At 53.9% G+C, this 22,553-nt stretch overlaps 1 protein-coding gene across 1 annotated transcript; it reads left to right on the forward strand.

Annotated features, from left to right (window-relative positions):
* Positions 1–4,390: 4,390 nt before the first annotated feature.
* LOC101784660 lies at positions 4,391–5,155 on the forward strand. The gene is made up of 2 exons (XM_004959155.1): positions 4,391–4,798; positions 5,090–5,155. The coding sequence occupies exons 1-2, from the start codon at positions 4,391–4,393 to the stop codon at positions 5,153–5,155; spliced, it is 474 nt and encodes a 157-aa protein (XP_004959212.1).
* Positions 5,156–22,553: the final 17,398 nt, after the last annotated feature.

Consider the following 22,553-nt stretch of genomic DNA (forward strand, 5'->3'; position numbering starts at 1 on the left):
GGCCAACCACGACATCGGCTTCGCTCCCGGCTCCCACATCCGCTTCGGGAGCCTAGACTTCCTCGCTACGGGAGAGGGAATCGAGCTGATTCCTCTCCTCGTCCTGGTTGCTCACCCCGTCATCTTCGGCTCCGCCACCGGAATGGTGGTGGGTGGGTGGGTACGCACCACGGGGCCTCCTTTGAAGGAGTGGCTCTTTGGCCCGCGCAACGCCGTGGTGACTTACGATTGTCTCCTGGGATGATCCATGATTGTGCCACCCGCGAACAACGAGTTCGTGGGCGTGATGGGGACAGCCTCCAACGCTGGTTCCGACAATGGGAGCCACCACCCCTCTTATGAGTGCTTCATGGCTGACGCACACTTCGAGGGGTCCAATGACAACGGCGCCAAAGGGAGGCAGCGCACTCCCCCACTGGGCGCTGCAGCTACAACCGGGGCCCTCGCTAGGGTCCTGGAGCGGCCACGTCTGCCGAAGGCACGAGCGGCACCCAATCAGGAGGTCGAGCGCCCCCGCAATGAAGGTGGGACGTGTCAACGGGCGCGCGACGTCCAGTAATGCATCTGCGAGGACGAGGATCATCCTCAACTCGTCGCACGTGCCATCCAGAACATCGCCGTCACAGTGGCTCTACTCTGATGACTCCTTGAGCCAGCAACGCCCGAGGAGAGACAGGCTCACCAAGAGGTGCGCAACCTGCTTGAATGCACCGCAGTCCAGCAGGCGGAGAGCTTCGCATCCCGGCAACGCGGGCACAACCCCAGCAGGGCAGCGCCCACCGCGCCTCCTGAAAGGCGTGGGGAGTCCGTTCACCAGCCTCCGCCCGGGGGGAACCGGGCCGCGCCCGCTCGACGAACCCCACCACCTGCAGGTGGTGGGGCACCATCCGTCCACTGGCGCGTTGGTCCCGTCCGCGACGCCCGCGACACCCTGGATGCGCGTAGGCGCTCCCGCGCGGACAAGGAGGATGGAGCGGACCGCGGCTACCACGTCCACCGTGGTGGCCGCTATGATAGCAAAGAAGATCGGAGCTCGAGCCCCAACCCAGCGGGGCCTAGGGCCTTCTCCGCGTGCATCCTGAACGCGCTGTTCCCAGTGCGCTTCAGGTAGCCCACCAACATGGCCAAATATTCTGGGGAGACAAACCCCAGGCTTTGGCTCAGCGACTACCGGCTTGCTTGTTAGGCCGGTGGGGCGGATGACGACCTGTTCATCATTCGCAACCTCCCGCTATTCTTGGCCGACTCAGCCCAAGCCTGGCTGGAGCACATTCCGTCAGGTCGGATCTGTAACTAGAACGACCTGAAGGAAATCTTTGTGGGAAACTTCCAGGGCACGTACATGCACCTCGGAAACTCCTGGGACCTCCGAAGCTGCCACCAGGGGTCGGATGAATCCCTTCGGGACTACATCCGGCGCTTCTCCAGGAAGCGCACTGAGCTCTCCAACATTGCCGACGCCGACGTCATCGGAGCCTTCCTGGCAGGAACTTCCTGCAGGCCCCTAGTCCACGAGCTGGGACGCAGGGACCCACGGACCACTGAGGAGCTCCTCAACATCGCCACTAGCTTTGCCTCGGGAGAAGAGGCCGTCGGGGCAATCTTTGATCGCTCCAAAGGCAAGGTGAAGCGGGAAGAGGACGCCAACGAGGGCACCTCCAACCACCAGCAGAAGAAGAAAAACAAGCAACGGCGCGATGGCACCCCCGGCTTCTTCGACAAGTTACTGCTTAAGGGACCATGCCCGAACCACGAGTTCCCTGCCAAGCACGCCTACAAGGATTGCAACCTCATGAAAAGGTACTTTGTGAGTAACCCGGTGAGGGGTGACCGGAGATGGAAGCCCGAAGAGGAAGAGAAGAAGGACGTTGGAGAGAAGGAAGATGGCTTCCCCAACGTGGACGGCTGCTTCATGATCTTCGGTGGGCCGGCGGCCTACGACTCCAAGCGCCACCGAAAGTTGGAATGCCGCCAGGTCTACGCGGCCGACCCCGCTACCCCGACTTTCCTTGACTGGTCAAGGTCCGCCATAACCTTTGACCAGTCCGACCACCCGGAGCGTGTCCTGCAGCTAGGATGCTACCCTCTCGTCGTCGACCCCATCGTCGACACAAAGCGCCTCACCAAGGTGCTCATGGATGGAGGCAGCGGCCTCAACATCCTCTACGCCGAGATCCTCGACGCCATGAGGATCGACCGATCCCATCTCCGTCCCAGTGAGGCACCATTCCACGGCATCGTGTTGGGAAAACGAGCAATGCCCCTCGGGCAGATCGACCTACCCGTCACTTTCGGGACTCCTTCCAACTTCAGGATGGAGACCCTCACTTTCGAGGTGGTGGGTTTCCGTGGGACCTACCACATCATCTTGGGGCGGCCATGCTACGCTAAGTTCATGACCATCCCCAACTACACCTACCTCAAGCTCAAGCTGCTCGGGCCCAACGGGGTCATCACTGTCGGCACGTCTTTCTAGAAGGCGTACGAGTGTGATGTCGAATGCTGCGAGTATGCTGCGGCCATCACCTGTTCGGAGGACCACGCGGTCTAGCTTGCGGAGAGCTCTGAGGATCCGCCCGACTCCAAGCAGTCCACCACCTCCTTTGAAGCCACGGAAGGCGTAAAGGAGGTCCCTCTCGACCTCAGCTACTCCAACGGCAGGACCGTGCGGATAGGCGCTACCTTATCCCCCAAATAGGAAAGCGCGCTCATCAACTTCCTCTGCGCAAACAACGATGTTTTTGCGTGGAAGCCCTCGAACATGCTAGGCATCCCTAGGGAAGTTGCTGAGCACTGCTTGAACATTAAGGCCGGCTCCAAACCGGTGAGACAGGGCTTACGCCGCTTCGACGAGGAGAGGCGCAAGGCCATCGGTGTGGAGCTCCAGAAGCTTTTTGCGGACAGGTTCATCAAGGAAGTGCACTACCCCGAGTGGTTAGCCAATCCTGTTCTTGTACGAAAAAAGAATGGGAAATGGAGAATGTGTGTTGACTATACGGGTCTCAACAAAGCATGCCCAAAGGATCCGTTTTCTTTGCCGTGCATAGATCAGATAGTCGACTCCAACACAGGGTGCGAAACCCTTAGCTTCCTTGACGCGTATTCCGGTTACCACCAAATCGCGATGAAAGAGTTCGACCAACTCGTGACCTCTTTCATCACCCCTTTCGGGCCCTACTGCTACGTCACGATGTCGTTCGGCCTCAAAAATGTGGGGGCTACGTTCCAGCGATGTATGCTCAAGTGTTTTGGGGACCTCATCGGGCGAACCATTAAGGCCTACGTAGATGACATCATGGTCAAGTCCAAGAAGGGCGACCAGCTCATCCCCGACCTTGAACTGGCCTTCAAAAGACTGAGAGACAAGCGCATCAGACTCAACCCCGAAAAGTGCATTTTCGGGGTCCCGAGGGGCATGCTGCTCGGCTTCATCGTCTTCGTGCACAGCATCAAAGCCAATCCAGAGAAGATATCGGCCATCAACGATATTGGACCGATCCAAAACCTGAAGGGAGTACAGCACATCATGGGATGCCTTGCGGCCCTGAGCCATTTCATCTCACGCCTTGGTGAACGAGGACTCCCTCTCTACCGACTCCTAAAAAAGACTGACCGCTTTGTGTGGACCGCTGAGGCCCAGGAGGCGCTTGACCAGCTCAAGAACATCCTGATGAAGGCCCCGATCCTGGTCCCACCGACTGATGGGGAGCCACTCTTGCTCTACATCGCGGCAACCAACCAGGTGGTTAGCGCAGCTCTAGTGGTGGAGCGAGAGGAGGAGGGACACACCCTCAAGGTGCAACGCCCGGTGTACTTCGTTAGTGAGGTCTTGTCCGAATCCAAGGCCCGCTAACCTCAAATCCAAAAGCTCATATACGCAGTCCTCATCACGAAGAGGAAGCTGTGCCACTACTTCACCTCCCACCCGGTGACGGTCGTGTCATCATTCCCCCTCGGCGAAGTGATTCGGAATCAGGACGCCACAGGGCGGATCGCGAAGTGGGCGCTCGAGCTTATGGACCAGGGCATCACCTACGTCCCCTGGACAACCATCAAGTCCTAGGTACTCGCTGACTTTGTCGCAGAGTGGACGGAGATCCAAACGCCATCGGCGCCAGAGAAGCAGGAGTACTAGACGATGTACTTCGATGGGTCGCTGATGAAAGCTCGCGTCGGAGCGGGTTTGGTCTTTGTGTCTCCCCTCGGCGTGCGCATGAGGTACATGATCCGCCTCCATTTTCCCGCATCTAACAATGTCGCTGAGTACGAGGCTCTCCTCAATGGGTTTCGCATCACCACCGAGCTGGGCATCCGGCGGCTGGATATCCGGGGCGACTCTCAGCTAGTCGTCGAGCAAGTCATGAAGGAGTAGAACTGCCATGATCCCAAGATGGTGGCGTACTGCAACGAATTCTGCAAGCTCGAGGACAAGTTCGATGGTCTGGAACTCAACCACATCGCAAGACGCTTCAACGAGGCAGCTGACGAGTTGGCAAAGGCAGTGTTCGGTCGAAAGCCAGTCCCCGACGGTATCTTTATCAGTGACCAGTACAAGCCCTCGATCCGCTACAAGGAGCCGGGAGAGGCTGGCAATGCGCCACCTATCCTGGACTCGGGAGCCGACCCGAGAGAGGTTGGCAACATGCCACCTATCCTAGACTTGGGGGCCGATCCCTCTGACCCCGAGGTCATGGAAATCGACACGAACCTAGCAGAGGGGCCTGACCCCCCGCCTGACTGGAGAACCCCGTACCTCGATTACCTCATCCACGAGTCACTCCTGACGGATAAGACAGAGGTGCGAAGGATTGCCCACCGTGCCAAATCCTTCATCATCATCGACCAGGAGCTTTACAAGCGGAGCCACACCGGCATCCTGCAATGCTGCATTCCAATCGAGCAAGGAAAAATGTTGATACAAGACATCCACGCTGGAGCCTGCGGCCACCACGCCGCACTGAGAACCCTCATCAGGAACGCCTTTCGATAGGGCTTCTATTGGCCGATGGCGGTAGCCGACGCCACCCACGTGGTGCGCACCTGCGAAGGATGCCAGTTCTTCGTGCGACAAACCCATTTGCCCACCCAGGTACTCCAGACCATCCCCATCATGTGGCCCTTCGTGGTCTGGGGTCTGTGTTGGGATACGAGGTAGGCTACACTAGCGCAAAACAAAATTTTCTACCGTGTAAACTAGGAAAACTGCCGTATAAGGATCATGGGATTACCACTCGACGCACAACTAGTGCGGAAGATGTAGATTCGTGTCGATGCAGCGAAGTCGATCAACGTAGTTGTACGTAGTCGATCACGTTGACATCCAGCAGCTCCTCAGCAGTTCGTCCACGTGCAGCAAGATCTCCCTCGTGCCGCGGCTCGTCGTCGGCTTGTCGTGGCTCGTCGGCGGATCGTCGTGGCTCGTCGGTGGCTCGTCAGCGGCTCGTCCAAGTGCTGCAGGCGCAACACCTCGAAGGTATCCACACGTGCAGGGAGGAAGCATCGCAAGCCGAACTGCTAGATCCATGAGTTGCAACAGGCTAGGGCGTGGGAGGCGCGGCAGATGAGTTTCGCCAAAAAGGTGTAAACCCTAGGGCGCCCCCACCCCTCTATTTATAGAGGTTCCTAACAGGCCTCTAGGTCTAAGGCCCATTAGTACTTCTAAACCTAATCCAACTCAGATCACATCCGAATTGGGCTTCTAGCCCCTTAAGTGTGTGACCCTATGGGTTCGGATACATATAGACATGGCCCGAGTACTCCTACTCGGCCCAATAGTCGGTAGCGACCTCTAGCAAGACGTGCCAACTCCTATATGCACACGAAGATCACAACATTATATACATGCTATTCCCTTTGCCTCATGATATTTGGTCTATCTTCAAGCCGATCGCTCTTTCTCGATCCTGTGATTCGGAATCCCTTTGTAGGTTAACTCTTAACCGAACGTAGCATGGCCATGCATTTTTGGATCCGATCACTCGAGGGGCCCAGAGATATCACTCTCAATCAGAGAGGGGCAAATCCCATCTTGATTGACCATGTCTCACAACATGCTTCTTGACAAACCCGAAAGCTACCTTTATAACTACCCTGTTATGGCGTAGCGTTTGATAGCCCCTAAGTAGGTCGATCCACATCTTGAATACATGCGACAATCTCAGGTCTAAGGACAAAGCGTATATGTTGTTTAAAGAGAGAACTACTTCTCGTATTGGGTCAATCCTAGCACATGTCTCCACATGTGCCCACATTATTAGTTCAACATCTCCATGTCCATGACTTGTGAAACATAGTCATCAACTAATACATGTGCTAGTCTAATATTCATGTGTGTCCTCACATGAACTCCGAATAGGGACAACTTTAGAATAACCATACAAGTAAAGAGTTTCACACACAATTCACATAATTGCAAATCAATTCAGCCTTTAATGGATATTCAAGGAACACAATATAAATTATGGATACAAATGGAATATCATCATCTCTATGATTGCCTCTAGGGCATACCTCCAACAGTCTGGACCTCGTCGGGCCCTTCAAGAAGGCGCCCGGGGGCTTCACCCACCTACTCGCCGCCATCGACAAGTTTTCGAAGTGGATCGAGGCTCAACCGGTCGCGCAGATCAAGTCCGAGCAGGCAGTGCAATTCTTCACTGACATCATCCATCATTTCGGAGTCCCCAACTCCATTATCACGGACAACGGTACGCAGTTCACCGGGAAGAAATTACTCAAGTTCTGCGATGATCACCACATCCGAGTGGATTGGTTGGCTGTAGCGCATCCCCGCATGAACAGATAGGTTGAGCGAGCCAACGACATGATACTCCAGGGTCTCAAGCCACGGATCTTCAACCGACTCAACAAGTTCAGCGGCCGATGGGTTGCGGAGCTCCCCGTGGTCCTATGGAGCGTGAGGACGACCCCTAGCAGGGCAACCGGCTTCACCCCGTTCTTCATGGTCTATGGGTCTGAGGCAATCCTCCCCACCGACCTGGAGTATGGGTCGCCGAGGGTCAGGGCGTACGATGAACAAGGGAATCAAGCATCACTCGAGGATGCGCAAGACCAGCTCGACGAAGTGCATGACGTGGCCCTACTGCACTCAGCTAAGTACCAGCAAGCTTTGCGACGGTATCACAGCCGTAAGGTGCGGGGTCGAGCCTTCAACATCGGCGACCTGGTGCTTCACCTCATCCAAGACAACAGAGGCTGGCACAAGCTGACCCCTCCGTGGAAAGTTCCGTTCATCGTCGTGCAAGTACTACGGCCGGGCATGTACAAGCTAGCGACCCCCGACGGGCAGGTCTTCACCAACGCTTGGAAGATTGAGCAGCTAAGACGTTTCTACCGTTAGCTATTGTTTTCAAGTTTGTACATACATAATTCTCTCATCTTTTAGTTTGTGAAAAAGGGGTGGTTTTGAGTTGCCTTCACTAGAGTTTCGTCCCAAGCTTAAAAATATCCGACCCTGGTTCTGCCCCAGGGTCGCATGTCCCTCGGGGGCCTATCAAGGGCTCTGGCCCAAGACACTTGGCATCTTCTCAAAACACCATTTTTCCAAACCGACCCTCTTCCTAAACGTTTGGGTGTGAAAAGAAAAGAGTGCATGAACGACGGTCGGGCAAGACCGATCGGACCACGAGAAATCTACGCCCCAGCGGCTGTGGTGCCTTTGCTCATCGGCGCTTCCTGACGCGTCCAACTCGCGCTCTGATCTTTCCAAACCCAAAAAATAGAAAGAGGATCGAAAGCTTTTCCAAAAAAATTGCATGAACCAAAAAGGCCTCTGTAGCCATCGCAAAAGCAAGTTCGAAGTTACTTAACATATTTACATATTTTTGGGCATCTGGGCTCGATACAGGTAACTCGTCCCCGGGTCCTCTGGCGGGATGGCCTCATCCTCCAGGAGCTTCAGCAAGGCCTCCGCTGGATTGAGCACCGACACGTTGATTTCATCCAGCTCGGCCTAGCCAGAGGCGTACCCGCTCATTGCGGCGAAGTTGATGCCGGAGTAGTGAGAGCTGAAGACGCCGAAGGCCCACCTCACGCCGACGTGGAGTGCCTCCCAAGAGATCTCACGAGCCTGCCGGTACATCCCGAGGACATGGGCCACCAGCGTGCTCGTCCCATCCTCTTGGACCACACCGAGGTCCTCGCAGACGATGCGAACAGTGTCCCGCAGGTTGGCGAGCTCGACGTGCTCCGCATTGTTGGCGTCCCGCAGCCGGGCGAGGTCAGCCTCAAGGCCTATCTAGAAAATCCTGCCAAGTCAGAAACCACCACAACACCACAAAACAAAGGAACAACGAAAGCCTTACCCTCAGATTGAGCTCTCAACAGATGTTCCCAGTCGAGCCCTTGGGACACGGCGGTCTGAAGCCCCTGCATCTGCATCTGGAGCCGACCGACCTCTGCCCCAAGGTCAGCCGCCATCCTCTTAGCATCAACCTTTCGGCCCGCCTCGAGATCGTGCTCTTGCCGAGCCGTATGTCGCTCGTGCCGGATGCGCTCAATGGTTTTTTGAAGGGCCTCATGCTCCTTCCTCAACCGCGCAAGCTCCTCGGCATCATGGTGTGCCTTTTCAGCAACAGCCTGGAACTCCTCGGCATGAAGGCGGGCCTTCTCGATGATGGCCCAGAACTTGTCCTTCGCCCGTCACGCGCTTTCCTGCGCCTCCTGTTCCCACACTCGCAGGTCGGCGGCGTTCTGCTGGGCGGCGGCAAGCTTCCCGGTCAGCTCCCCGGTCTGTCGCACCTCCCTGGTGAAGCACTCCCAGACCCCCCGCTCGCGTCGGAGGAACTCGGACTTCCCCCGGCTGCATTCCTGGAGGGCTTGCAGAACAATTTACGCTCAGGAACCGTCGGGAGAAAAAAAAGGGATGGAGAAACGAAAGAAAAATAACCACCAAAGAGAACACCGTACCTGACCGCCGGAAACAATAACGCCATCCAGCTTCCCCATCGCAGAAGACAGGGCGGCGCGGACATCTTCAAGTCTGCCCTGCACCTCCTGCCATCTTTTCCGCTCCCCGACATTGTCCAGCACGAAGTGGGGCCTCTGCGTGTCCTCATGGGACATCCAGCACACGGTCGGCCCTCCCCACGCGTTGGGGTCGCGACCAAGCGGGACGAGGGCACGGGAGGACTCTCCGGCCAGCCCCGATGCCGCTGTCCCCATCATCGCTGCCGGGGCAGGCGCCACCATCTCTGCCACCACCGCCGTCTCCGTCGTCGCTGCCGGAGCAGGCGCCACCATCTCCGCCACCGTCGCCATCTCCGTCGCTGCCGCTGGGGCAGGTGCCACCGTCTCCGCCACCACCATCGTCTCTGTCATCACCACCAGAGTAGGCACCACCATCTCCGCCACCGCCACCACCCCCGTGACCGGCGCTCTAGACACTGACACCTCCCCCACCGGCTCCTCCTCTGCCTTGTCGTCAAGGTTTATCACCTCGCCGGACAGAGGAACCCCAGGGGCAGCATCTTGTCCCGCAGGGTCGGCTGCGGAGGCCAAAGGCAGAACAGGGGTCGGCCCCTGCTCCGTGCCCGACTGCGGCACCGTTTCTCCAGTCGCTGCCGTAGAGGCCGCCTCCGTAGAGGGCACCGTGGCCTCTCCAACGACACCACCACTTGCTCCCGGTGGGGTCACAGTTGTCCCCGCGGAGGCGGTCAACACCCAGAGCGCCTTCTTCGGCGCCAGCGGCGGGACGAAGTCGACCCCGGGACATCCGATAGCGGCCGCTTGCCGCTACCCCTCTGCTCGTGTGACGTAGGCAGAGGGTCGGGGGTCGGCTCCGTCGATCCCCAAGGCACGCCCCTCGCCGACTCCTGGGGCGAGGCCCCAGTTTCCCGTAGGGTCGGGCCCCGGGCAGGCGGTCCACTCGACCTATCCCCAGTGGCTGGTTGAGGGGGCTGGTCCTGGATGACGAGCGCACCCGGCGTGAAGACCAGAATGTAACCCTCCTCCTCCTCCTCAGTCTCGTCCTCATCGTCCTCCTCATCATCGTCATCGTCGTCATCCGACACGACCGCGCCCCTCCGCCACCTTTGGAACTCTTTCGCGGCCCTCTTCCTCTTCCTCGCCGTCTCTTTGTCCTTCCTCCTCTTCTACTTCTCGGCGAGGAGGCGGTTCTGCCACCGCCGCGCTGCGTCCTCAGGCACCGGCGGACGTGAGGTCACGACCCGGTTCAGCTCACCCTGCAGATTCAAAGACTCCACGTCAGAATGGTGAGCTAGGAAACGCAGGAAAAAGAACGAGAGTATGAAATTCTCACCAGCGGGACAAAGTCCTTGTCCAGGTGCATCGGAGGGTAACCGAGCACCGGGTAGATGACGTCCCTGTCATCCAGCACCTCCCGGACGCGCTGCTCGATCTCGGCGTCGGCAAGCACACCCGTCGCAAGGACGGTGCCCTCGGTCGCCGTGCCGGGAACCATATCGTCGAGCACGTGGGCCTGGAGCATCAGCGGTGCCACCATCCGAGCGTGGTACGCCCCGATAACTCCGGCCCCAGTTAGGCCCTCCTCCTTCAGGCGGTCGATGGCCAGAAGAAGACCGGCGATGTGCTTCTTCTCCTTCTCGACCGGACCGTACGACCAGTGGTCCGGCGCTGCCGCAATGACACGACCGGTGAACTCCATCAAGAGGGACTCGGGGTAGTTCTTCACATAGAACCACTAATGGTCCCACCCCTTGTCGGATGCCGCGGTCTTCATCGCCATGTATTCCTTGGCGCGGTTCTGGCAGAGGTGGATGCCGGCGCACCCCATCAGCATCGGAACTGCCCGCACCTGGATCCCCTTCTTCTCGGTCTTCTGATACAGGATGACCATGAAGAAGTATTTCTAGAGCGAGAAGTTGGGCTTGATTCCCAGGTACCCCTCGCACAGCGCGATGAACGCCGTGATGTGCTGGATCCCATTGGGGTTGAGGTGCTACAGCTCGAGCCCGTAGTAGTGCAGCAGCCCGCGGAAGAAGAGGCTTGGCGGAGTCACAAATCCCCTCCTATGGAAGTGCGCGAATGAGATGACAAAGCCGTCGTCCGGTTGCGGCACATCTTCCCTCCCGGGGTACCGTCACTCATTCTTGGTGGCCCTCTCGCAAAGGAGGCCCTTCTTCACGAGGTCATTGGTACGTGCAGTGCTGAAGCTTGAGCGCATCCAGGACTCCATCGCAAAGGGAGTGGAAGGCTTAACTGCGGGGGCGGAGAAAGTTGCTGCGCTGGAGCGAAGGGAGGCAAAACGTGCGCAACAAGGCAAGAAAGGCTTGATTACGAGCGCGGGGCAAAACCGGCGAGGCGAACTCCCTCATCTTATGGGGGAGGGGGGCACGAGAAGCGAAAGGGGCAGTCCAATCGCAGTTATTACAACGCCAGGTACCCCATCACCCCCGCCTTTTTTGGAAACCGTGCGCACGATCCTTCCCTGCTGCAGGGAACGCCTCCCTCTCCCTCATTTCGTGGGCCAGAAATTTTCCGCCACTTCGCCTCGCGGGGGGTGCACGCGCGTGACTTCCTCCACGTACGGCCCGGGGCCCACCAACAGTTAAAAAAGGGATACGGAGCTGAAAATGCTCCTATAGCCCATTATGGTCCAGGGGTTCGAAGGCTGGCCCACCGCAGGTTCGACAGTCACCCCAGGACGCCCCCGAGCAAGGGGTGAGATGGCACGGGGCCGCTAGCAGCCACCACCTAGGCAAGCGAAAGCCAAGGGCGTCCTGACCTCACGTTCGAGTCCGGACTGGCGTCTAAGTTCATGGTTTTTCCCCGAAGAAAGGCAACGAGCCCCCGGATCCAATCGAGCGGACCCGGGAACTATATGAACTTGCCATCCGGAATCTAGAGTACGCCACCAACTTGGACCGAGCCGCCCCCCCCCCCCCAACGGGGATCGGGACTCCCCTCGAACTGAACCGTTCGCAGCTCAACAAACACCACGGTTCGTCCAATGAGGATAACGTGGCTCGGCTCACCCCCTCCATCCCAGCGAACGGACGCTTGAGGGGTAACAATCAAAAGTCGATCTAACCTCTCGATCGGTGTCCCGCAACGCGCGGGGGCTGGCATCGCAATCAATGACCACGCGTGTGGCCACAATTTAGGGTCTTGGAGCAGGAGTGATCGTCGGAACGATAGGGAATCTTCCCGAGCCGAGCCATCCTCGGAAGACCCTGCCTACCTAAACTCCCCGGCCAAGCTGAACGAGCAAAACTTTTTCTCTCTGATCAAATGTAGGTTGCAGGACAAACAAGGATCCTCGACGAACGACGAATGCAGCCTCTGGAGGAGCATATTGACTCCACTAAAGGCTCGGGGGCTACTGTTGGAGGGAAATATTAACGACCTCTTTGTACTCCTTAAACAATGGTCATAAGGGCCTAGGCCTACTTGTGGCGACGGAGACCTCCGCCGACTTGGCACGGACAAGAAATATTCCAGTCCACCTCGCCCGACCCATGGTCCTAGGGTCGGACACGCCCGACCCCTCGCTGCAAGGCTCCGTCTTTCCCGACCCTGGGCGAAAGGGGTTGGACGCGCCCGACCCCTCATCGCAAGGCTCCGCCTCGCCCGACCCCAAGCACTAGGGGTCGAGCGCATCCAGGCCCACAAGATAGGGATTCGCCTCGCCTGAGGGCGGGCGCAGACCAGCAGACGAGAGCGCAGATCTCGTGGGCCTCCACCGATCTTGCCATAAATGCGACCTGTGGGGCGCCTACTCGGAATGCGGCTCTGACGCGCAGAAAGGCACCCGCGCTCCAAGACGTGACCTGCCACAGTCTTCGGGTGGTACACTATAGCCATGACCGCACGGGGCTACAGTGGCACCGTCCTAACTCTCCCCCGTGGCGGTCATCGTAGGGCACTCATTGCCCATGCCGCCCAGCAAGGGAGGGAGCGCCGTCCGGTTTCCCGCACGGCCCGGTGGCAGGAGCATGTTGGCCGCCGTTCCGGTCAGCACGCGAGGCTACAGAGGTCGACCGCCGTCCACGACGTGCACAACTGCGGTGGCCAGATAGCATCATCATCACGCATGGCTACGGCGGACGGTCGCCACGCATATCTCGTATGCCCGGTACAACGGCCGACCGAAGACAGACAACCATCCCCCTCCGGTGGTCATGTTGACAGGGGACAGACACCAGAGGGGAAGGTGACGACCTCGGGGGCCCGGTCTTTACCCCTGCGCTGTTACTTCCCTACGCACCTTCTTCACTCCCCTTCGGCTCCTGGCTCAATTGTAACTCCTGTACCCTCCTTGCGCTATAAACGGAGGACCAGGAGGCCCGAGATAGGGAGGACTCTCCAGCCACCGAACACCCCCCAACTCACACTCTCTCCTCACGAGCATCAGTGCACACCCACAGAGACTTGGGACCATCTTATCTCTCTCACCTGTTTGTAACCCCTACTGCAAACCCTGCATGAGTAACACGAGCAGCTTCCCACACTAGACGTAGGGCTATTCTTGCCCGAACCAGTATAAACCCCGTGTCCTCTCGCGCAACCATCCGAGCCTTATGCGCATAGAAAACAAATTCACTTGCCGTAGTCTTGACTCGTAATTCTTGACAACAACAGACATGTTCCATACCATGTCATGTTGATTCACCTAACAAAGCCTCTCAGTGGTCATAGTAACATTGCTTTCTCCCTCCTCAATCGGCTTTATTCGAAAATATGAGAAGTTTGGCACAAAGTACCCATGATCCTAAAGCTTTTGTAGGCAGGCCTCCATGACGGACTTTTCAAAAGTCAACCTAGTTTGTGCTTCTTTACCCCATGTGGCAATTGATACCCTCGAGATGGCCTATCTTGGTTGTCGCATCAAGTTGGCCAGTCCTCCTCGAACAGGTACTTCAGAAGAGATCTTAACTCTTTGAAAATTTCTTGGACCAACAACCTTGGATTGCACTAAAGGAGTGGTACCATCTACAGTTTCGACATCATCTTTGAGCCATCTAATAGGTTTGATAAGCTACATTGTATGTAAATAAATTTAAAAATTATTCATGTGTAGTAAAAAAATAATTACAAGAAGGAAAGAATATTACTATGTTGGGTTTTGCTGCTTTGCTTCGAACACCAGTAGGAAAGTCAATGACGCCATTAGGGAAGTAAATTCTTGGAGGATGAGTCATTGGTGACCCCTCTAAAATATAGTGTCCGTAGCCACCTGTTGACGCCAGATTTCGTCACCAGTAGAATCGGCGCCAAGAAAAGAGGAAATTGGAAAAGTACAGTTGGGAATCGGCCGAATGGCGCTACAGTTCAAGATCGGTTGGTTGGCGCCACAGTCCAAGATCGTCCAATGCTACAGTACGGGATCGGCCGATGATTTCTGCCTCGCTTGACCCTTAGGGTTCGGATCGAGCACGCCGGGTTCCCGATCGGTTACCTTTTGCCGATAAGGAATCGGCCGATTAGGAGGATGGGATAATTGGGCCTGTATGGGCTTGGAAAGGAATAGAAGGATGGGGAGGAGATCAGCCCATGAAGCGTATAATAACCAACCTAGCACGAATCGTACTTGTAAATATTTGTTTTCTATTTGGATTAGGGATAGAGTTCTAGTCAGTTAAGGAGTCATCTGTACGGGGCTATAAATAGCTACCTTTGTAAATCTGTAATCATCAACAAATCAATACAACCAACTACTTTTTTCCTCGTACTTACTTTCAAGCAGGCGACTTCGCCAAATACTTTCTCCTTTTTCACGAGTTCGTATGGGTTGGCAGGGCTGCATCAACTTGATCTCCGGTCGATCTTGTAAGTTCCGTTTACCGAGTAAATTCTAAGCTTTAACTTCGGGCGCATCGTTGTTGTTTCGTTTACATTTATTCACCAAGTTATCGATATTTACTAGAATCATAGGTTTTACCTGTCTTTCTAGTTTTATCACCAGTTATCCAGCTAGGAATCGGTGGTTTCGGCTTTCTTTACATTCTGCTATTAAATTCGCTTATTTTACATAGAGCCGATTAGATCTGTTCCTAGTGTTGTTGCTATATCATTGCATCGATTACTCTAGTAGTTTTCTATCTACAAGGCTACAGTGATCGGCTGCTTTATAGCTGATTTCTTTATTACGGCAAATCGGCCGATTCGCTGATAAGCTCTCTCGAGATCGGAAACTTAGCCGATCGTGATTTCTGGACCTGACACGTATTCTTCCTTGCCAATCAACAGGTCAGATTGGCTGGCACGCCGCGTGAACCGCACCAGGGCAATCACCCGAACAGGAGTTAAGCAGATTCTCCCGGGTCGTGTGTCAGACGCTGGGGATCCGGTTGACCAATTTCTAGTGCCAACACCACCTCCACGACTGCAACCACAATGGCCACCAACATCACGGCCGCCACCACCACGGTGAAAAGATCATCCATTAGCCTAAACTATCCATATAAAATTGTAATAAGATAGATTATTCCACAAACATCAACTTTAATAATTATTATGCCATAAAACATCATAATTCACCAAATGCTAAGAATAAAAGTGTTGACGCCGGATTTCATCACTAGTAGAATCGGTGCTAAGAAGAGGGGGAATCGGAGAAGCACAGTTGGGAATCGGCCAAAATGGTGCTACAGTGTGAGATCGGCCGGTGACTTTTGTCTTGCTTTGGGTCGAATGCACCAGGGTCCCAATCGGTAATGTTTTGCCGATAAGGAATCGGCCGATTAGGAGGATGGGCTAATTGGGCCTGTATGGGCTTGGAAAGGGATAGAAGGATAAGGTGGAAAGCAGCCCACGAAGCGTGGAGTAACCAACCTAGCACGAATTGTGCTTGTAGATATTCGTTTTCTGTTTGAATTAGGGATAGAATTCTAGTCGGTTAAGATGTTATCTGTACGGGGCTATAAATATCTATCTTTGTAAATCTGTGATCATCAACCAATCAATACAACAAGCTACTTTTTTCCTCATACTTACTTTCAAGCGACTTCGCTACTACTTTTCTCTTTTCTACGAGTTCGTGCGGGTTTGCGGGGCTGCATCATCTTGATCTCCGGCCGATTCTGTAAGTTCCGTTTATCGAGTAATATCTAAGCTTTAACTTTGGGCGTATCGCTATTGTTTCGTTTAGATTTATTCACTAGTTATCGATATTCGCTAGATTCATAGGTTTTTACCTGTTTTTCTAGTCTTTATCACCAGTTATCCAGCTAGGAATCGGTACTATCGGCTTTCTTTATTTCCTATCGTTAGATTCATCTATTGCCGATTAGATCTGTTCCTAGTGTTGTTATCATAAGCTTTGTACCGAATACTCTAGCAATTTCCTGTCTACAAGGCTACAGAGATCAGGCTGTCTTATAGCCGATTTCATTACCACGGTAAATCGGCCGAGTCGCTGATAAACTCTCTCGATCGGAAACTTAGCCGATCGTAATTTCTGGACCTGACACGTGTTCTTCCTTGCCAATCAACAGGTCAGATTGGCTGGCACGCCGCGCGAACCGCACCAGGGCATTCACCTGAACAGGAGCTAAGCAGATTCTCCCGGGTCGTGTGTCGGTCGCTTGGATTCGGTTGACCGATTTCTAGCGCCAACACACTTTTGGCACGCTCAGTGGGACAAATACAACCGCTATCATGTCGAAAGCTGCTGAAGTCTCCGAAGATAGCGTCATCGAGGTGACGGAAGCAGATCTGAAGGACGACCAGAAGGAAGAACTGGACAAGTGTACGGCACACTTCCGGAAAGCTTGCCTGAAGTCTTTCAGTCGCTCCAGAAGCGGGGAGACCATCAAGAAGACTCCGTTCCCTGCTCCCCGCCAGATCACAATTTCTGAAGATTCGGATAAAATGTCCGATATGATTCAACAGTCTATTCATCACGCTTTCATCAAAACCAATCGGCCAGTCAGGGGAGTCCCCAATTCCAGGCATCTTTCCAAGCGGCCACTCGACCAGCCATGCTGCCGTATCAGCCTATCGCACCAGAGATGAACAAAACAGCAGAGCTCGTACTATATGATGAAACGAGTGGCTCGTTCAAACAGCCGACCTTTAACACACAGCCGGCTTTCACTCAAATGCCACCTGCTTTCACTCAGCATCAAGCTATTCCACCTCCGATATACCAACACGTGCCAATACCTCAGCCAACGGTTCATCAGCAACAGCCGGATTGGTCGGCACGTATTGCAGAAGTGATTCAGGAACAATTCGGCTTGAAGCCGAAGGTACAAACTTACACCTATAGGACGCCATACCCGTCCACATACGACCTACTGCCGTTTCCTCATCGGTATAAAGTTCCTGACTTCACCAAGTTCTCGGGGATGGATGATACTTCAACCGTGGAGCACATGAATAGATTCATCATCCAATGCGGAGAGGCAGCTACGCAAGATGCTCTACGGGTGCGGCTGTTTTCGTCATCTCTGTCTGGATCGGCCTTCCAGTGGTTCACGACATTACCGCCAAACTCGATTATCACGTGGGCCGATTTGGAAAGACAGTTTCACAAATACTTCTACGCCGGGGTGCATGAGATGAAGCTGTCCGATTTGACCAGCCTCAGGCAGAGAAGCGACGAGCCGATATCCTCATATGTACAGAGGTTTCGGGAAATCAGGAACAAATGCTACTCTTTGGCTCTAAACGACGCGCAGCTGGCTGATATAGCCTTTCAAGGTCTCCTTCCCCACATCAAAGAAAAATACGCCTCACAGGAGTTCGAGAGTTTAAGCCAAATCGTCCACCGATTGTCGGGATAGGAGGTACGTTCTTTCGATCCACGGAGGAACTTCCAGAAGAAGGTGGCGTTCCTGGAAGAGGTTGAAGCCGAAGAAGATGCTGAGATCAGTCTGGCAGAATGGGTCAAAGGAAAGAAGCCGATATCATGCCCATTCGGCAAGAAAGAACCTGAAACGTTCGGTTTTGACACGTCAAAGGCCAATAAAATCTTCGACCTTCTCCTCCAGGAAGGACAAATCAAGCTCTCGCCATATCATACAATACCTTCTGCCGAGCAACTAAAAAAGATGAAATATTGCAAGTGGCACAACGCTACATCACATGACACTAATGAGTGCAAAATCTTCAGGCAGCAGATACAGTCGGCCATTGAGCAGGGCAGACTTAAGTTTGAAGTACCAGTGAAATCGGCCAAGCCGATGAAGATTGATCAACACCCCTTCCCCACCAACATGGTTGATACAGGGAAGAATTCGCTCCAAACGAAGGTGCTGACGTCCGAATCGGCTAAAAAGAGTGGTGCCGTAGACCCCAGAAATCAAGCTACACCTGAAGATGTCAAGGGAAAGCGGCGGATGGAGGATGACAATGGCGAATCGAAAGAGCCACGCATTACTTCCCAGTTCCTGCTCCAGAAATACCAGCGTCAGCATGAACGCTCAAGATCCCGGGAAGAAGCGATGCGACGGCACGAAGATCACTGGAGGTGCCCGTTCTTCATCCACTGTTGGGAAAGCAACCTCAGGCTACCTTCGGCCGATAAGTGCCCAGAATGCAACGGCCCGTATCGTGGCAATCGGCCGTTCAACAGGTCTCGCTCCAGAGATGGAAGAACAGAACCGATCAGCAGGAATTGGCGCGACCAAGATGACCAGCGCCCTCCCGTGCGTGATCGACTGGGGGGCAGAAGTGACCGATATGATCGGTCGGAAGATAGACGCCATGACAGGCAGGGGGGCAAGACTGATCGACATGACCGGTCAGAAAACAGGGCCAACGTTCACAGTCGGCTCGAAGAGATGGCCGATGCTCGGGTGACAGACGAAAACCCGTTAGGATGTGAGCCGGAATGGGAGCACGCCAGGCCAAGGTGCAAACCAGTAAACCCCAGGTGGTGTCCCGATGGATTGACCAAATCTCAAAAAAGAAGGATCCAATGTCTCCGCCAGTGGGAACAGCAGGAGGAGGAACAACAGAGCACGACAGACAAGAAGAAAGGTAGGCCTCGGGTATGGCGCCCCAAAAGAAACGACAGAGGGGGCGACGAATCGGCGGGTGATGAATCGGCAGCCGATATCAGCATGGTTTTCATACTACCGATGGAGTTTATGACTCCGGCCGACCGACAGGATTTGCCGGTGTTAGAAGAACAGATGGCACAGTTGGCTTTGGAGCTAATGATTGCCACGTTCGAGAAGCCCGAGGACGACAAACGGCAACACCTGAAAGCATTGATCCTAAAAGGGCATGTCAACGGCCGCCCCCTTACTAGACTAATGGTAGACGGAGGAGCTGCAGTCAACATCATACCATACGCCGTGCTCCGGAAGCTTGGAAAAAGCGATGACGACTTGACCAAGACGGACATGATGCTCAAGGACTTCGAGGGGAACGTGTCTCCCGCTCGCGGTGCCCTTTGCGTCGACCTCACCATCGGCAGTAAGACCCTTCCCACCACTTTCTTTATTATTAATGGCAAGGGATCCTACAACATGCTACTCGGCCGGGACTGGATACACACAAATTGCTGCATCCCGTCAACAATGCATCAATGTCTTGTACAATGGGTCGGCGACAACATCGAGGTAGTCAACGCCGATTCCGCATACAGCATCGCGGCAGCAGACATGCAGCAGTGGAGCTGCGAAACCGTCAGGTGCATATCCGGCAGAGTATGGGAGACCGACTTCCTGAAGGTAACCGATTTTGGCCTACAGCCGATCCGAGCAGTTGGCTCCGAAGACTCAGAATAAATGGACCAGTTCGCCCGAGAAGATGGGAAGCTAGGGCACGGGTTCACGTCGGCAGATTCACTAGAAATGATAGACTTAGGCGATGGTACCAAACCAAGGCCGACTTATATTAGTGCAAATTTAGACCCGGAATACAAATGTAAATTGACAAATTTGTTAAGAGAATTTAAGGATTGTTTTGCTTGGGAGTATCATGAGATGCCCGGTTTAGATCGATCTATTGTTGAACATCGGCTACCCATAAAACAAGGGTATCGGCCGTACCAACAGTCTGCACGGCACTGCAATCCTAAGATTCTACCAGACATAAAAGCTGAAATAACTCGGCTAATCGAAGCAAAATTTATTCGGCAATGCCGTTATGCCGAGTGGATCTCCAACATTGTACCAGTGTACAAGAAGAACGGAAAGCTACGCATTTGCGTTGATTTCAGAAATCTTAATCAGGCCACACCGATGGATGGGTACCCCATGCCAACGGCCGATGTGCTGATCGACGCTGCCGCGGGACACAAGATTATCAGCTTCATGGATGGAAACACTGGATACAATCAAATACTTATGGCCGAAGAAGACATACCCAAAACGGCCTTCAGATGCCCAGGCCACCTTGGTTTGTTCGAGTGGGTGGTGATGACCTTTGGCTTGAAGAACACCGGCGCCACGTATCAGAGAGCCATGAACTACATATTTCACAAACTTATCGGCATTCTGGTAGAAATCTACATCGACGACGTCGTGGTCAAGTCCAAAGGACATGAAGAGCATCTGGCCAATTTGCGAAGAGTGCTGGAGTGCACCAAGAAATATGGGCTGAAGATGAACCCCAATAAATGTGCCTTCGGCGTGTCTGCCGGACAGTTCTTAGGATTCAGGGTGCACGAGCGGGGAATAGAAATCAATCAAAAGACCATAGCGGCTATCAACAAAGTCGTGGCCCCGTAGAATAAAACTGAATTGCAGTCTTTAATCGGCAAGGTGAATTTCATCAGAAGATTCATATCCAATCTATCCGGGCGGATTCAGGCGTTCACGCCACTGTTGAAGTTGAAGCCTGATCAGGAGTTCATGTGGGGGGAAGAGCAACGCAAAGCTTTGGAAGATATCAAGCAGTACTTGGTTTCACCACCGGTATTGGTTCCTCCTCAGACTGGTAAGCCATTTAAATTATACTTATCAGCCGATGAAAAGGCTATTGGGTCGGCTCTAGTCCAGGAGTTCGAAGGCAAGGAACGAGTAATTTATTATGTCAGTAGAAGACTTCTGGACGCTGAAACAAGATATCCTCCGGTGGACCGGTTTTGCCTATTTCTTTACTTCTCATGCACCAAACTCAGGCACTATTTACTGTCGGCAGAATGCGTGGTCGTATGCAAAGACGACGTAGTAAAATACATGCTATCACTGCTGATCTTGAAAGGTCGAATCGGCAAATGGATCTTAGCTTTGTCAGAGTTTGACCTGCGGTATGAATCGGCAAAAGCCGTCAAGGGTCAGGTCATGGCCGATTTCGTCACCTAACACTACGGGCCAGAAGTTACCCTCGTAGAGCCGGCGCCTTGGACTTTATACTTTGATGGGTCTTCATGTGGGGTCGGAGCAGGAATCGGCATCGTTCTCATATCGCCTCGGGGGGCAAGCTATGATTTTTCTCTGCCGATAGAAGCCACCACCACTAACAATCAAGCGGAGTACCGAGCTGTATTGAAAGGCCTACAACTACTAAGAGAAGTCAGGGCCGATTCTGTCGAAGTCTTCGGGGATTCCATGCTTATTGTGGATCAATTGACCGGAAGGTCCGAATGCAAGGACGACATATTAAGAATTTATTATGAAGATTGCCTACAACTCTTAAAAGAATTTAAATCGGCAGTAATCGAGCACATCCCAAGGGACCACAACGAGGATGCCAACAAGCTCGCCCGGCACGCATCTGGATATCGGCCAATTCTAGGCGCTATGGCTCTGGAACTCGCGGTCGATGATTGGCGGAAAGAAATTGCCGACTATTTGAAAGATCCGTCTAAGAAGGTGGAACGACGAGTACGTTTTCATGCTACTAAGTACGTACTGCTTGAAGACGACTTGTTCTACCGAACGATTGACGGCGTCCTACTCAAATGCCTGGGAACAGAAGAAGCCAAGACTCTAATGGGAGAAATCCATGAAGGAGTATGTGGAGCACACCAATCGGCCCATAAGATGAAATGGATGATCAGGAATAACGGGTATTACTGGCCGACGATTCTCGAAGATTGCTTTAAATATTATAAAGGATGCCAGGATTGTCAGAAGTTCGGGAATGTCCAACGTGCACCCGCATCGGCCATGAATCCCATTATCAAGCCATGGCCGTTCAGGGGATGGGGAATAGACCTTATCGGCCAGATTTACCCCCCATCAAGCAAAGGGCACAAATTTATTCTGGTGGCTACCGACTATTTTACCAAATGGGTGGAAGCAATTCCGTTAAGGGCCGTAACATCGGCCATCATGGCCGACTTCGTAAGGGATCATATCATCTACCGATTCGGCATTCCCCAGACTATAACGACCAATCAAGGAACAATGTTCACATCGGGGGAATTTGAAGAATTTACAACCGACATGGGGATCAAATTGTTGAATTCTTCTCCGTATTACGCCCAAGCCAATGGTCAGGCCGAATCCTCCAACAAAGGGATAATTAAGTTAATCAAAAGGAAAATTGAAGAGCAGCCAAAGAAATGGCATCTATGTTTGACTGAGGCCTTATGGGCGTACAGGATGGCTTGTCATGGGGCCACCAAGTTATCCCCTTATCAATTGGTGTACGGTCACGATGCAGTACTGCCGTGGGAGTCAAGGGCGGGATCGAGGCGCATTTCGCTC

Source organism: Setaria italica, chromosome II, assembly GCF_000263155.2.
Source record: "Setaria italica strain Yugu1 chromosome II, Setaria_italica_v2.0, whole genome shotgun sequence".
Classification (NCBI taxonomy): domain Eukaryota; kingdom Viridiplantae; phylum Streptophyta; class Magnoliopsida; order Poales; family Poaceae; genus Setaria; species Setaria italica.